The 17,840-nt window shown below is 44.6% G+C and overlaps 1 protein-coding gene across 11 annotated transcripts in view; it reads right to left on the reverse strand.

Moving 5' to 3' along the window:
- The window catches only part of LOC112260063 (RAS guanyl-releasing protein 2), an 82,210-nt gene that overhangs the window by 23,345 nt on the left and 41,025 nt on the right, over positions 1–17,840 (reverse strand). For all 11 annotated transcript variants that reach the window (XR_002954980.2, XR_002954978.2, XR_002954979.2 and 8 more), the window contains 7 exons: positions 17,525–17,627; positions 16,099–16,155; positions 15,805–15,936; positions 11,873–12,023; positions 11,293–11,466; positions 8,219–8,335; positions 7,654–7,935 (listed from right to left, as the gene is read on the reverse strand). Coding sequence is in view for 8 of the 11 variants with exons in the window: in XM_024434868.2 (XP_024290636.1) it covers positions 7,654–7,935; positions 8,219–8,335; positions 11,293–11,466; positions 11,873–12,023; positions 15,805–15,936; positions 16,099–16,155; positions 17,525–17,627 (1,016 nt within the window). In the remaining 3 variants the exon portion in view is untranslated. The remainder of the gene's footprint in view (positions 1–7,653; positions 7,936–8,218; positions 8,336–11,292; positions 11,467–11,872; positions 12,024–15,804; positions 15,937–16,098; positions 16,156–17,524; positions 17,628–17,840) is intronic.

Here is a 17,840-nt window from a genome sequence, read left to right on the forward strand (position 1 = left end):
GATTGTTGTCCTATGGACAGAGTCTCCCACCTTTGCAGTTCATCCAGAGTGATCATGGGCCTCTTGGCTGCATCTCTGATCAGTCTTCTCCTTGTATGAGCTGAAAGTTTAGAGGGACGGCCAGGTCTTGGTAGATTTGCAGTGGTCTGATACTCCTTCCATTTCAATATTATCGCTTGCACAGTGCTCCTTGGGATGTTTAAAGCTTGGGAAATCTTTTTGTATCCAAATCCGGCTTTAAACGTCTTCACAACAGTATCTCGGACCTGCCTGGTGTGTTCCTTGTTCTTCATGATGCTCTCTGCACTTTTAACGGACCTCTGAGACTATCACAGTGCAGGTGCATTTATACGGAGACTTGATTACACACAGGTGGATTGTATTTATCATCATTAGTCATTTAGGTCAACATTGGATCATTTAGAGATCCTCACTGAACTTCTGGAGAGAGTTTGCTGGACTGAAAGTAAAGGTGCGGAATAATTATGCATGCCCAATTTTTCAGTTTTTGATTTGTTAAAAAAGTTTGAAATAACCAATAAATGTCATTCCACTTCATGATTGTGTCCCACTTGTTGTTGATTCTTCACAAAAAAATACAGTTTTATATCTTTATGTTTGAAGCCTGATATGTGGCAAAACGTCGCAAAGTTCAAGGGGGCCGAATACTTTCGCAAGGCACTGTACATATACACACACACACGTGTATACACACACACAGGGGCAAAAAAAGTATTTAGTCAGCCACCAATTGTGCAAGTTCTCCCACTTAAAAAGATGAGGCCTGTAATTGTCATCATAGGTACACTTCAACTATGACAGACAAAATGAGAAAAAAAATCCAGAAAATCACATTGTAGGATTCTTAATGAATTTATTTGCAAATTATGGTGAAAAATAAGTATTTGGTCAATACTTTGTTATATACCCTTTGTTGGCAATGACAGAGGTTTGTTTTCTGTAAGTCTTCACAAGGTTTTCACACACTGTTGCTGGTATTTTGGCCCATTCCTCCATGCAGATCTCCTCTAGAGCAGTGATGTTTTGGGGCTGTTGCTGGGCAACACGGACTTTCAACTCCCTCCAAAGATTTTCTATGGGGTTGCGATCTGGAGACTGGCTAGGCCACTCCAGGACCTTGAAATGCTTCTTACGAAGCCACTCCTTCGTTGCCCGGGCGGTGTGTTTGGGATCATTGTCATGCTGAAAGACCAAGCCACGTTTCCTCTTCAATGCCCTTGCTGATGGAAGGAGGTTTTCACTCAAAATCTGACGATACATGGCCCCATTCATTCTTTCCTTTACACGGATCAGTCGTCCTGGTCCCTTTGCAGAAAAACAGCCCTAAAGCATGATGTTTCCACCCCCATGCTTCACAGTAGGTATGGTGTTCTTTGGATCTGACCATATGACATTCTCTCAATCTTCTTCTAGATCATCCAAATGCTCTCTAGCGAACTTCAGACGGGCCTGGACATGTACTGGCTTAAGCAGGGGGACACGTCTGGCACTGCAGGATTTGAGTCCCTGGCGGCGTAGTGTGTTACTGATGGTAGGCTTTGTTACTTTGGTCCCAGCTCTCTGCAGGTCATTCACTATGTCCCCCCGTGTGGTTCTGGGATTTTTGCTCACCGTTCTTGTGATCATTTTGATCCCACGGGGTGAGATCTTGCGTGGAGCCCCAGATCGAGGGAGATTATCAGTGGTCTTGTATGTCTTCCATTTCCTAATAATTCCTCCCACAGTTGATTTCTTCAAACCAAGCTGCTTACCTATTGCAGATTCAGTCTTCCCAGCCTGGTGCAGGTCTACAATTTTGTTTCTGGTGTCCTTTGACAGCTCTTTGGTCTTGACCATAGTGGAGTTTGGAATGTGACTGTTTGAGGTTGTGGACAGGTGTCTTTTATACTGATAACAAGTTCAAATAGGTGCCATTAATACAGGTAACGAGTGGAGGACAGAGGAGCCTCTTAAAGAGGAAGTTACAGGTCTGTGAGAGCCAGAAATCTTGCTTGTTTGTAGGTGACCAAATACTTATTTTCCACCATAATTTGCAAATAAATTCATTAAAAGTCCTACAATGTGATTTTCTGGATTTTTTGTCTCATTTTGTCCGTCATAGTTGAAGCGTACCTATGATGAAAATTACAGGCCTCTCATCTTTTTAAGTGGGAGAACTTGCACAATTGGTGGCTGACTAAATACTTTTTTGCCCCACTGTGTGTGTGTGTGTGTGTGTGTGTGTGTGTGTGTGTGTGTGTATGTATGTATGTATGTATGTATGTATGTATGTATGTATGTATGTATATGTATGTATGTATGTATGTATGTATATATTTTTTATGTATTTTATACCTTTTCTCCCCAATTTTGTGGTATCCAATTGGTAGTTACAGTCTTGTCTCATCGCTGCAACTCCCGTGGACTCGGGAGTGTGTGTATGTGTGAGGTGTGTGCGTCCTCCGTGTAACACGACCCAACCAAGCCGCACTGCTTCTTGACACAATGCCCGCTTAACCTGGAGGCCAGCCGCACCAATGTGTCGGAGGAAACACCGTACACCTGGCGTCCGTGTCAGCCTTATATGAGCCCAGGCCCACCACAGGGGTTGCTAGAGTGCGATGGGACAAGGACATCGCTGCCGGTCAAACCCTCCCTTGACCCGGGCGACGCTGGGCCAATTGTGCGCCGCCCCATGGGTCTCCGGGCCGCGGCCAGCTTTGACAGAGCCTGGACTCGAACCAAGATCTCTAGTGGCAAAGCTAGCAACTGCAATGCAGTGTCTTAGACCACTGAGCCACTCGGGAGGCAGTCAGTGTCAAAGAGGCCCGTCATTCCGATAATTTGTACGGTGTTAAAAAAGTGTCATGTAAAATGATGTAGAATTGCATGAAATATGTTTAGAAAAAGGCCAGCACCTCAGGCTACTACAAATGTTCCCAAAGTGTGTAACGTCTGTAAGCGCCTCTACTCTGCTGCTCTATGCCACTACGCAAATGCAATGATATACATGCAATGCTTTAAAATAAAAGGGATTTTTTTTTTCTCCCTCATTAGTTCTGGTACCTCGGAGCTCCCCACAACCCTCTCCCGCTCACTTTTTGTTCCGGCACCTCCCGATTTACAAATTAAGCACTGCGCATGACTCATAATGATAGGGCATTCAATGGAAAGGAAATTATATGGCAATATCACATTCTAACAGTGTATGCCTTTTCAAAGAAGCTTCGTCATTTCACGGTAGAGGGGAACAGTCCTGGCTATCAATAAGACTAGCAGAAATCTGATTGCTTTTGGAGGTAGTCAGTCATTCTTGATTCCCCCTGGAACCTATTAGAATTTGCATTAGGTCATTGGGAATATTAAGTCATCAAGCTCCCTCTCCATCCTTGGACTCCTACTAGATTCTTTCAATGACAACAACAAAAAATCCGTCACACTTTCAACTTATTCCTTAAATTTGAGTGACAATCCTCCTCTCCACGAGGGTGCGTGCTCAGCCCCCTCCTGTACTCCCTGTTCACCCATGACTGCCTGGCCAAGCACGCCTCCAACTCAATCATCAAGTTCGCAGACAACACAACAGTAGTAGGCTTGATTGCCAACGATGACGAGACGGCCTACAGGGAGGAGGGTGAGGGCTCTGGGAGTGTGGTGCCTGGAAAACAACCTCTCACTCAACATCAACAAAACAAAAAGGAGAAGATTGTGGACTTCAGGAAACAACAGAGGGAGCAACCCCCTATCCATATCGACAAGACCGCAGTGGAGGAGGTGGAAAGCTTCAAGTTCCTTGGCGAACACATCACTGACAAACTGAAATGGACCACCTACACAGACAGTGTGGTGAAGAAGGTGCAACAGAGCCTCTTCAACCTCAAGAGACTAAAGAAATGTGGCTTGACACCTAAAACCCTCACACATTTTTACAGATGCACAATTGAAAGCATCCTGTCGGGCTGTATCACTGCCTGGTACGGCAACTGCACCGCCCGCAAGAGCAAGGCTCTTCAGAGGGTGGTGCGGTCTGCCCAACGCATTACCGGGAGTAAACTACCCGCCCTCCAGGACACCTACAGCACCCGATGTCACAAGAAGGCAAAAAAGTTCATCAAGGACTGTTCACCCCGCTATCATCCAGAAGGCGAGGTCAGTACAGGTGCATCAAAGCTGGGACCGAGACTAAAAAAACAGGCCATCACCTTGTTAAACAGCCATCACTAGCACATTAGAGGCTGCTTCCATATAAGCAGAGACTAGGAATCACTGGCCACTTTAAGGAATGGAACACTAGTAATTTTAATAATGTTTACATATCTGGCATTGCTCATCTCATATGGATATTTATTTTTATTTAACCTTTAATTATTTAACTAGGCAAGTCAGTTAAGAACAAATTCTTATTTATAATGACGGCCTAGGAACAGTGGGTTAACTGCCTTGTTCAGGGGCAGAACGACAGATTTTTACCTTGTCAGCTCTGGGGATTCGATCTAGCAACCTTTTGGTTACTAGTCCAACACTGGGTATATGTTGTGTAATTTGTTGGATATTACTTGTTAGACATTACTGCACTGTCGGAGCTAGAAGCACAAGCATTTTGCTACACCCGCAATAACATCTGCTAATCACGTGTTTGTGACCAATAAAATTAGATTTTGTTTTGATTATATATATATATATATTGTGTTGTGTTGCACAACACAATGCCACATATGTCTCAAATTGTGAGGGAGCGTGCAATTGGCATGCTGACTTCAGAAATGTCCACCAGAGTTCTTGAATGTTGAATTTCTCTACCATAAGCATAACGTCATTTTAGCAAATTTGGCAGTATGTCCAACCGGCCTCACAACCACAGACCCCGTGTAACCGCGTCAGTCCAGGACCTCCACATCCGGCTTCACCTGCGGGATCGTCTGAGACCCGTCACCCGGGCAGCTGATGAAACTGTGGGTTTGCACAACCGAATAATTTTTGCACAAACTGTCAGAAACTGTCTCAGGGAAGCTCATCCGCGTGCTCGTCGTCCTCACCAGGGTCTTGACCTGACTGCAGATCGGCATCGTAACTGACTTCATAGGGAAAATGCTCAACTTCGAGGGCCACTGGCATGTTGGAGAAGGGTGCTCTTCACAGATGAATCCCAGTTTCAACTGTACCGGGCAGATGGCAGACAGCGCGTATGGCTTTGTGTGGGTGAGCGGTTTGCTGATGTCAACGTTGTGAACAGAGTGCCCACATGGTGGCGGTGCGGTTATTATGGGCAGGCATAAGCTACGGACAACAAACACAATTGCATTTTATCGATGGCAATTTGAATGCACAGAGATACCGTGACAAGATCCTGAGGGCCATTATACCATTCATCCGCCGCCATCACCTCATGTACACAGTTCATGAAAGCTGACAATGTCCCAGTTTTTCCATGGCCTGCATACTCAGACATGTCACCCATTGAGCATGTTTGGGATGCTCTGGAGCAACGTGTACGACAGCGTGTTCCAGTTCCCGCCAATATCCAGCAACTTCGCACAGCCAATGAAGACTAGTGGGACAACATTCCACAGGCCACAATCAATATCTTGATCAACTCTTTGCGAAGGAGATTTTTTTATTGCTGCATGAGGCAAATGGTGGTCACACCAGACACTGAATGGTTTTCATATCCACGCCCCTACTTTTTTTTTAAAGGCATCTGTGACCAACAGATGCATATCTGTATTCCCAGTCATGTGAGATCTTAATTCATGCATTTCAATAGACTGATTCCCTTATATGAAGTGTAACTCTGTAAAATCTTTTAAATTGTTGCATGTTGTCATATTAATCATGTAACCAAAAAGAAGTGTGAAATCAAAATATATTTTTTCTTCAAAGGAGCCACCCTTTGCCTTGATGACAGCTTTGCACACTCTTGGCATTCTCAACCAACTTCATGAGGTAGTCAACTGGAATGCATTTCAATTAACAGGTGTGCCTTGTTAAAAGTAGCTGTGGAATTTGTTTCCTTCTTAACGTATTTGAGACAATCAGTTGTGTTGGGACAAGGTAGGGGTGGTATACAGAAGAGAGCGCTATTTGGTAAAATACCAAGTCCATATAAATGGCAAGAACAGCTTAAAGAAGCAAATAGAAATGAAAGTCCATCCTTACTTTTAGACAGGAAGGTCAGTCTATCAGGAACATCAAGAACTTGGAACGTTTCTTCAAGCGCAGTCGCAAAAACCATCAAGCACTATGATGATATAATTAATATAATGTTAATGTTATAATGTTAATATAATGTTTACATACCCTACATTACCCATCTCATATGTATATGTATATACTGTACTCTATATAATCTACTGCATCTTTATGTAATACATGTATCACTAGCCACTTTAAACTATGCCACTTTGTTTACATTACTCATCTCATATGTATATACTATACTCGATACCATCTACTGCATCTTGCCTATGCCGTTCTGTACCATCACTCATTCATATATCTTTATGTACAGATTTTTTATCCCTTTACACTTGTGTGTATAAGGTAGTAGTTGTGGAATGTGTAGGTTAGATTACTCATTGGTTATTACTGCATTGTCGGAACTAGAAGCACAAGCATTTCGCTACACTCGCACTAACATCTGTTAAACATGTGTATGTGACAAAAACAATTGATTTGATTTGAAACTGGCTCTCAGGAAAGGAAGACCCAGAGGTACCTCTGCTGCTGAGGATAAGTTCGTTAGAGTTGCCAGCCTCAGAAATTACAGCCCAAATAATTGCTTCAGAGAGTTCAAGTAACAGACATATCAACTGTTCAGAGGACACTGCGGGAATCAGGCCTTCATGGTCAAATTGCTGCAAAGAAACCACTACTAAAGGACACCAATAATAAGAAGAGACATGCTTGGGCCAAGAAACACGAGTAATGGTCATTAGACCAGTGGCAATCTGTCCTTTGGTCTGAAGACTCCAAATGTGAGATTTTTGGTTCCAACCGCTGTGTCTTTGTGAGACGCCAAGTACAAGAATGGATGATCTCTGCATGTGTAGTTCCAACCCTGAAGCATGGAGGAGGAGGTGTGATGGTGTGGGGGTGCTTTGCTGGTGACGCGGTCAGTGATTTATTTAGAATTCAAGGCACACTTAACCAGCATGGCTACAACATAATTATGCAGCGATACACCATCCCACCTGGTTTGCGCTTAGTGGGACTATCATTTGTTTTTCAACAGAACAATGACCCAACACACCTCCAGTGTGTAAGGGCTATTTGACCAAGAATGAGAGAGATGGAGTGCTGCATCAGATGACCTGGGCTCTACAATCACCTGACCTCAGCCCAATTTGGGATGTTTGGGATGAGTCGGACTGCAGAGTGAAGGAAAAGCAGCCAACAAGACTGTTGGAAAAGCATTACAGCATTCCAAGCTGGTTGAGAGAATGCCAAGAGTGTGCAACGTTGTCATCAAGGCAAAGGGGGGCTACTTTGAAGAACCTAATATACAAAAATATATTTTGATTTATTTAACACTTGTTTTGTTTTATTACATGAGTCCATATGTGTTCTTTCATAGTTTTGATGAATTCAGTATTATTCTACAATGTAGAAAATAAAAAAAGAAAGCTTTTGACTGGTACTGTATGTTTCACTAACTGTGAGTAGATTGAGCAGGTCAGTGTTGGAATCAATGGTGGGTGGTGTGGTCTGGATCAGCGCCAGCTCCTGGAGGATGGCATACAGCTGTTGACACTTAGCCAGGTTGACCCTGCTCTTGCCCGGGTCAGCCCAGTCGGACAGTGCCACATGCACGGCAATCAGGTCCTTGAGGTGCACGCCCAGGATGGGGAAGCGGAAGCCTGTGCACTCGGAGAAGCGGCGGCGGTACTGGCTGTAGTTACCACAAGACGTCACTAACTCGATCAGGCTGTTGAACACCTGGAGGGGACCGGGGGGGATGATTGAAAGAGGAGAGGAAGGATTGGTTAAGAGGGGGAGGGAAACATGTGTGGATTAACATTGTGCGGCAGTCGAAATAACCCTTCCAATCCCTTCCATGTAACTGACAAATAGCCCTGATCTCTCCCGGCTGTTATCTAAACTAATCCTTTCTGTTTTAGGATGTGAGCTAATGTCAGTAATTGTGGTGGTGACACCAGGCTATTCGAAGAGTGACAACATAGCGTGTACATAAGGTATGAGATGAGCATAGTCATTTCACCTTGTTGGTCTCGTTGCTGATGTGTGACTGGGTGTCTTTGAGGCGAGATATAGAGCTGTTACTGAGCCCCCCCACCACCGCCATCAGAGTGTTGAAGTTCTGAAGCTGGAGCAGTTTCTATCGGAGAGAGAAGAAGAAGATGCAGAGGGGGATAAGGAGAAAATACAATCCTGGTCTTTGCTGTTGAAGCACCCCTCCTACTTTCCTTTGTTTGCTAAGCTCAAAAACCTACCTGAACTCCAAGTGATTAACTAACCTAGGGCTGAGAGAGAGCGAGACAGCGAGAGAGACAGCGAGAGAGACAGCGAGAGAGACAGCGAGAGAGACAGCGAGAGAGACAGCGAGAGAGACAGCGAGAGAGACAGCGAGAGAGAGAGAGAGAGAGACAGCGAGAGAGAGAGAGAGAGAGAGACAGCGAGAGAGAGAGAGAGAGAGAGACAGCGAGAGAGAGAGAGAGAGAGAGAGAGAGACAGCGAGAGAGACAGCGAGAGAGACAGCGAGAGAGACAGCGAGAGAGACAGCGAGAGAGACAGCGAGAGAGACAGCGAGAGAGAGAGAGAGAGAGACAGCGAGAGAGACAGCGAGAGAGAGAGAGAGAGAGACAGCGAGAGAGAGAGAGAGAGACAGAGAGAGAGAGAGAGAGAGAGAGAGACAGCGAGACAGCGAGAGAGACAGCGAGAGAGACAGCGAGAGAGACAGCGAGAGAGACAGCGAGAGAGACAGCGAGAGAGACAGCGAGAGAGACAGCGAGAGAGACAGCGAGAGAGAGAGAGAGAGAGACAGCGAGAGAGAGAGAGACAGCGAGAGAGAGAGAGAGAGAGAGAGAGAGACAGCGAGAGAGACAGCGAGAGAGACAGCGAGAGAGACAGCGAGAGAGACAGCGAGAGAGACAGCGAGAGAGACAGCGAGAGAGAGAGAGAGAGAGACAGCGAGAGAGAGAGAGAGAGAGACAGCGAGAGAGACAGCGAGAGAGACAGCGAGAGAGACAGCGAGAGAGAGAGAGACAGCGAGAGAGAAAAAAATATCAAAGATTCACAGAGAGGGACATGAGGCACTGGGTGAGAGAAACATTGAGAGCGAGTGAGGGGTGAGAGAAATGGAGGAAGAAGAGAAGCCAACGTGTGGGTGTAAGAGCCGGTGCCAACAAGGATTCAAGAGAGACAGAGGAGAAGAGGGAGACGGAACGATTGACAAGGAGCCAGAGGAAGAGGAGCAAGCAAGTTATAAAACAGTGATTTAGGGAGAGACTATTTTCTCTTTGAGGGAAACTGAGAGGATTGGATGAAATTGGAGGCACACAAAGGCAGACGATAACTAAAATCCAGGGAAGGTCACACATACACACGCACATATACACACACCAGCTAACCCACACACACACACAAACTTCAAGCAATAAGCTGCACTGTTTGCGCTAAACTAGAATATTGCAGAGTCTCGTCTAATAATACCATTCAAACATTAGGCAGCACAGCACACATTCTAATCATTGTGTCACAGTTGCAGACATACTTCTGTTTAAGGACGACTGCCAGCGGGCATCATTTGGTTAAGCTCAAATACCTGCCCGGTCACTCCGATCAATGGGCAAAGCGTTATGGCAGAGTGGCACGATGGAGGCTCTACTAAACTGCTGTATAAAGCCCACTGACTAACAGTGACAGGTATCGATAACACAGGAAATAATCAGGGTGTCCTGTCGATATGCCCGAAGCTTTCCACTGTGTGGGATGAGTAATGTACTATATTACTGCTGTATGTGTGTGAAGGCATTGTAAGTAACTACATAATGACTGACATATACAATATCTGATGTGTGATGGGAAATGCGGTTAAGCATTATGATGACAAATCAAAGGGGGCGTACGGGTAAAAAAAGACAATGGATTTGTGCAGAGACATTAGGGGGAGAGACAGCAGAGAAAAGAAGGGTGAGATAGACTGCAGAGAAAAAGGGCCTACTTCAGGTGAAACACTGAGCGAATCAGAAGGTGAATGGGAAAGAGCAAATTATATTTGGAAGGGATGAGCAGAGAGGGAGTAAGAGAGGGAGGGGTGAAATAGGAAAGAGGGAGTGGGAAGGAGAGCGGGAGGTGACCCCTCCCTGGGATGTATTGGAGCAGGATCACAGCTTTGGAAAATACACCCACTCAACTTTTAGGCGGGTATATATATTTGGCCGTCATTTTCTCCTGTCACCATCCAAAAATAATTGAGAGAGAGAAATCCTTCATTCTACACATTTTGGAAAGCGTGTTATTTAGAAAACGGGGTGCTAAACCAGCTAGCTAGCACCCAGCCTGGCTATTTGAACTCGGGCATATTTGGCAGAGGAGGGTTAAAAGGGTGGGGAGAGAGGGGGGTTGGGAGCCTGCCGGGTTGTCAGTGAATAAATCATGAAGAGTTTGTTTTGGAGAGGAGAGAGTGGCATTGGGGAATGGGGAGACACACTCCAAACATTCTTCTTTAACAAATCCAAATATAGCCTCTCTTCTGTTATCAGGGACACCCACTGGTAGTAGTAGTACTGGGAGAATAGCACTACTGATAAACACACTTGTATAATTTCTGTAAGGAATAACAGGCAGTAACTGTCTACGAACACAGTTCATAATACCTGAAGGTGGAACCGTGTTTTTTTTTCCTTCTTAAGGTTAGTTTGGCATGTATCCAATATCTGTCCATATCTGCATCTCCATCCCTTTCCTCTCCGTGACAAAACTCCCCCATCTCATCTCAACTGCTAACACAAGGCTTTTACAACATTCCAAACCCCTTTCACCTAACCATAACCAATTGGGATTATTTGCCTAAAGTTAACCAGTGACATTTACTGTCTAATATTAACCAGTGACATTTGTTTATGACCTCGAGGTAGAGCCTACTGGCCTGGTCCCAGATCTGCTTGTGCTCTTGCCAACTCCACTGCTGTTATCGTCAAGCCAAACATGACAACGAGTGACGAGGGATTGACATGATAGGCCAAACAGACTGGCACGCAGGTTAAGAGCATCCCTCAGAACAAATGAAATAACTGGGACAATTCCAACACCAATCTGCCCCAGCCGACGTACCTGCGCCACCCTGATGAAGTGGGAGATGACAGCAGCCCTCTGGGGGGCGGTGGGCTTGCTGAGCACCATCAGCTGGATCCACTGAGACACACTGTTGAACAGGGTGATGAAGCGCTCCAGGATGGGGTTGTCCACCGTGCAGCCATGCATCACAAAGCTGTGGTAGTCCTGGAACTGGAGGGGGAGGGGCCAGAGAAATGTCATGGATTAAGTGGGCATACAAAAGCAGTTACGCCCACATTTAAGTCAACATCCAGCACCAGTCAAAAGTTTAGACACACCTTCTCATTCAAGTTTTTTTTATGTTCTACATTGTAGAATAATAAGGGTATGTGTAGGTGTGTCGAAACACTTGACTGGTACTGTAAGTCCCATGTTGAATGAGCAATGCAAAGGCAGTTTGGACAGCAGACCTGTTTAATTAAGCCTGCCTTGAGTGACAGGTGGACGAGGTATTCCATTAGTTATGCTGTACCAGGGAAGGTCAATCAAGCGCAAGTTTAACGATTTGAAAGTAAACCATTACTATGAACCCAGATCTGTTGGACAGGCAGCTCTGCTTCCCCATAGCCCCACCTACCAGTATCTTGCAGAATGACTTGTACTCCAGGTAGGTGAGGTGTGTGGCCAGCTCACAGGAGTCCAGGTGGTCAAACAGCAGAGACATCTTCCTCTTCTTGGACATAGAGGGTTGCCGCTGGGTCACCTGACGCTTCCATTTGTACGACGGTCTAAGAGGGACAAAAAGCACACAATATCATGTCTGGGCCCCAAGTACATGCACTGAGTATACAAACCATTATGAACACCTGCTCTTTCCATGACAGGTTGACCAGGTGAATCCAGGTGAAAGCTATGGTCCCTTATTGGTGTCACATGTTAAATCCAGTTAGAGACAAGGATTGTGTGGGTGTGCCATTCAGAGGGTGAATGGCCAAGACAAAACATTAAAGTGCCTTTGAACGGGGTGTGGTAGTAGGTGCCAGGCGCACCGGTTGGAGTGTGTCTAGAACTGCAAAGCTTCTGGAAACTCACACTCAACAGTTTCCCGTGTGCATCAAGAATGGTCCACCACCCATAGGACAACACTGGGTGAGCTTTGGAGTCAACATGGGCCAGCATCCCTGTGGAACGCTTTCAACATTTTGTATAGTCCATGCCCCGACGAACTAAGGCGGGTTGAGGGCAAAAGGGGGGGCTGCAACCCATATTTCTTCACATTTTGTGTTACAAAGTGGGATTAGAATTTTTTTTGTCAACAAATTTACACAAAATACTCTAGATGTCAAAGTGGAAGAAAAATTTAGTTTTTTTTAACGAATATTAAAAAAATATATAAATACAATAGTCGTTGCATTAGTGTTCCCTTCCCTGAGTTATAAAACAACTTGACAGCAATTACAGCTGTGGGTCGCTAAGAACTTCGCACACCTGGGTTGTACAATATTTGCCTATCATTCTTTTCAAAATTCTTCAAGCTCTATCAAGATGTTGGGGATCATGGCTAGACAGCAATGTTGAAGCCTTGCCATAGATTTGCAAGCAGATTTAAGACAACACCGTAACTTGGCCACTCAGGAACATTCACAGTCTTCTTGGTCAGCAACTCCAATGTAGATTTGGCCTTGTGTTGTAGGCTATTATCCTGCTGAAAGGTGCATTCGTCTTCCAGTGTCTGGTATAAAGCAGACTGAACCAGGTTGTTTTTTTATCCTGAAAAACTCCCCAGTATTTGCCGATGTCAAGCATACCCATACCATGACGCAGCCACCACCATGCAGTTACTCTGTGATGCGTTGAGTTGGATTTGCCCCAAACGTAGGCCAAAAAGTGTATTTTGCCATGTTTTTTTTCCAGTATTACTTTAGTGAATTGTTACATACAAGATGCATGTTTTGGAATATTTATATTTTGTATATTTGTGTTCTTTCACTGTACAGTCACTACAATATTGATTCATCCGTCGTTCTCTCCCATCACAGCAATTGAACTCTGTAGCCGTTTAAAAATCAACAACGGGCCTTCCTGAGCAGTTTCATTCTTGCCCTGTGGCTCAGTTCAGAAGGACGGCTGTATCTTTGACGTGTCTGTGTGGTTCAATACACAATGTACTAGACCATACTTAAAGAGATATTCAATGTCTGATTTGTTTTGGTTACCCATCTACCAATCACTGCCCTTTTTTTAAGAGGCTTTTGAAAATCTCCCTGGTCTTTGGAGTTGAATCTGTGCTTAAAATTCAATACTTGACTGAGGGACCATACAAATGTTGTATGTATGGGGCCAGAGGAAGGGTTAGTAATTTAAAAATCATGTCATTTAAAAAAACCTTATTTCACACAGAGTGAGTCCATGTAACTTTTTATGTGATTTGTTAAGCCAAATTTAACTCCTGAACTAATTTAGGCTTGACTAAAAAAAGGGCTGAATACTTAGACAATGACTATATATTTTTGTCATTTTATATTCATCTTAAAAAATATATATATATTTTGTGTATATTGTTGACAAAAAAAGGACAATTAAATTGATTTTAAGCCTACTTTGTAACAATACAATGTAAAGAAACCCAAAGGGTCTGAATACTTTTGCAAAGCACTGTATAAAACAGAAACCTGGAATCCAAACTGAAAATTGCTCTGTTTCAATATGTTTGTCAAATGTGAAAGAGAGATATTCAGTTTGCATTCCAGGCTAACAAAATACAGCATGCTGCCTCAGTCTCTACAATCGGGGCCTGAAACTACGACTGTGATGGATGTGGAGCGGAGGGAAGAAGACAGTATAGAAGATGCAATAAAATAAAAACAGACATTTATGAAACTCCACTGTCCCAGGAAAGTGCTGTATAAAACAACCCACTAGCGAGACCAGGGTCAGACAGACTGACAAAGGAAATAGGACGGGTCATTTAGGAGCTCTGTCACAAGGTCCCAGCCTCGGGCCTAAGAATGAGCCATGTAAGGCAGCGTGGAGACACAAAAAGCTGAGGATAACACAGTGCCACAGATGCGGCCCGCTACCAAGGACTGTGGGCGGTCCTTCTCCGTGGCCGACGTGAGTAAAACATTTAAGCGTGTTATGCCTCGCAGGGCTGTCGGCCCAGACGGCATCCCTAGCCGCGTCCTCAGAGCACGCGCAGACCAGCTGGCTGGTTTGTTTACGGGCATATTCGATCTCTCCCTATCCCAGTGTGCCGCCTCCACATGCTTCAAGATGGCCACCATTGTTCCTGTACCCAAGGCAAAAGTAACTGAACTTAATGACTATCACTTAATGACTATAGCACTCAATTGTTATCATGAAGTGCTTTGAGAGACTAGTCAAGGATCATATCATTTTCTTACTTGCCACCCTAGACCACCCTCAATTTGCTTACCGCCCCGCCCTGTGAAACTGGGACCTGGACTTCCAGACGGGCTGCCCCCAGGTGGTGATGGTAGGAAACATCACCTCCTGTCCGCTGATCCTAAACACTGGGGCCCAACAAAGGTGCGTTCTCAGCCCTTTCCTGTACTCCCCGATCACCCATGACTGTGTGGCCAAGCACGCCTCCAACTCAATCATCAAGTTTGCAGACGACACAACAGTAGTAGGCTTGCTTACACATCACTGACAAACTGAAATGGACCACCCACACAGACAGTGTGGTGAAGAAAGCACAACAGAGCCTCGTCAACCTCAGGAAGCTAAAGAAATTTGGTTTGTCACTTAAACCCCTCAAGTTTTTACAGATGCACAATTGAAAGCGTCCTGTCGTGCTGTATCACCGCCTGGTACGACAACTGCACCGCCCGCAAGGCTCTTCGTAGGGTGGTGCGGTCTGCACATCACATTACCAGGGGCAAACTACCTGCCCTCCAGGACACCTACAGCACCCGATGTCACAGGAAGGCCAAAAAGATCAAAGACATCAACCACCCGAACCACTGCCTGTTCACCCCACTATCATCCAGAAGGTGAGGTCAGTACAGGTGCATCAAAGCTGGGACCGAGAGACTGAAAAACAGCTTCTATCTCAAGGCCATCAGACTGTTAATCAGCCATCACTAGCACAGAGGCGGCTGCCTACAGGCATAGACTAGAAATCACTGGCCACTTTAAGGAATGGAACACTAGTCACTTTAATAATGTTTACAAATCTGGCATTACTCATCTCATATGTATATACTGTTTTCTATACCATTCTACTGCATCTTAGTCCGTTCCGCTCGGACATTGCTCATCCATATGTATATAGTCTTAATTCATTCCTACTGAGATGTGTGTATTGGGTATATGTTGTGTAATTTGTTAGATATTACTGCACTGTCGGAGCTAGAAGCACAAACATTTCACTACATCCGCAATAACATCTGCTAATCATGTGTATGTGACCAATTTGGACGGCAAATGAACACATACACAATGCAGCCAAGGACACACCGACTACACACTGTAGTGTAGAATAGGGACAGTCACACCAGTGGAGGCTGTTGGAGGGAGAAATCACTGTTGAAGAGGGACACTTACACACTGTCGATGTCAATGAGCTGACTCTGGCGCTCGTTCCCCTCAGTGGTCAATAGGTCCTTGAGGTCTTTAATCTGCTCTGCCAGTTCTGGGTTCAGATTGAACTCTGCCGGGAACTCCGAAATCCAGTACCTAGATTGGAGGGGAGAAAGAGTTAGAGCGGAAGGAGAGGGAGAGAGAAAGAGGTAGTGAGGGAAAGAAAGAGAAAGAGAGAAACCGAGACAAAGTGAGTGATAAAGCAATAAAGAGACATCCACAAGCAAATAACAAAAGTCAATTACAAATGTGTCTTACTTCACCAGGTGGCAGATTCTTGTCCTGCGTTCAGCAGAACAGCTCTCCTCCTGCGATCTGATCGACTGTCAAGGTACATAAAACATCTACACGGACATTTCAGAAACATCCTCTAACAATCAGACGTGGCGTCACAAAACACTTCATTGCAACCAGTTTTGCACGCTGGGAATATTCCATCCAACTTACACCTTTCCATTCCATTCGCTCACACCTTAGCCCTGAAAGCACCAACGGGGGTTCATTTTGACTCCAAGGGGGTATAAAGATCCTTCAGAAATTGTAGAACTTTATCAAGCAACTAGATACAGACAAACAAACAAAAAAAAAATTGGACCACAATTGTTACGCAAATAGAAGAATGAAAAATAAAATCTCTTTTGTGTACTAGTGGTATACACAGCTAAGCTGAACATGTGGACTCAATTGTAAACTTTGTGATAAAAGCACCAAATATGGCACAGAGGTTGATGTATGTACCCTGAAAAGATAGATATGGAACCACCCCAGATGTTGGGGGGACAGACACTATAACTAAAAAAATTATCAGTCAATACCTATATAGCAAGTTGGGAGTCTCATCTTTCAGAAGCAATTGAAACTGAGTCGATAGCCCAGAGCATTCCAAAGTTAGAGCCAAAAGTCTGATGGCACAGTTGCACATTTTGCATAGAAGAACGGCCATATCGGTGGCCATCTTATTCGCTCAGATTAGCTCTATTGCCAATTTCTCAGCCTCCGAGAATCACAGAAACACAACATTTGAATGAATAACGGATAAATATCCATAACAAGAGGCTAAGGATGAAAAAAACATATAAAAACATTTATTTTGAAACCTACAATTTCACTATAACGTGTGAACATTTTAAAATATATGCTGATTTTGGGGGATTCAAACCATTTTCTTGTGTTATAAAAGGTTAACAAATACAAAGTGTTCCTGTTTGTAATTCTTTACCAAAAATGACACTTGGTGCATTTAAACAAAAAAATACACTGAGTACACAAAGCATTATGAGCACTTGCTCTTTCTATGACAGATAACCAGGTGAATCCAGGTGAAAGCTATGATCTCTTATTGATGTCACGCTCAACAGTTTTCCACGCTCAACAGTTTCCTGTGTGTACCAAAAATGGTCCACCATCCATAGGACAACCAGACAACTGTGGGAAGCATTGGAGTCAACATGGGCCAGCGTCCCTGTGGAACGCATTTCGACACCTCGTAGAGTCCACGCCCCGACGAATTGAGGCTGTTCTGTCCAAAGGGAGCCGGTGCAACTCAATATTAAGAAGGTGTTCTTAATGTTTGGTGTACTCTGTGCTTGTGGGTGCTTTTAGGGTTAAAGAGTATATGTGTTGTTCTTACAGTAGCTGTCAGCACCTGATAAGCCATAAGCAGGTGCCTGATGACGAAGGATACTTGAGCAGTAGTTTCTTAGCCATGTCGGTGGACGGGAGGTACCACGGGTGCATCATGAGGAACATGCGCACTACGGTGGGGTCCTTCAAAGTGCCCTTCTCATCTGAAAGAGGACAGACGCACTCTCGTCACACAACAGCCCTTTTTGTGTCCCTTTACACAGAAAGAGCAGTCGGCCAAAAAACGACTGAAGTGTTTCTGCAAATAAGACAACCAATTCCTGTTGATTTGAGACTGACAACGTTGGCCATTTATGGTGGCGCATGGACATATGGGAAATTGCCATCTATTCCTAGAAACGTTCTTCTCCTTGCAA

Source organism: Oncorhynchus tshawytscha, linkage group LG10 (genome assembly GCF_018296145.1).
Source record: "Oncorhynchus tshawytscha isolate Ot180627B linkage group LG10, Otsh_v2.0, whole genome shotgun sequence".
NCBI classification, from domain to species: Eukaryota; Metazoa; Chordata; class Actinopteri; order Salmoniformes; family Salmonidae; genus Oncorhynchus; species Oncorhynchus tshawytscha.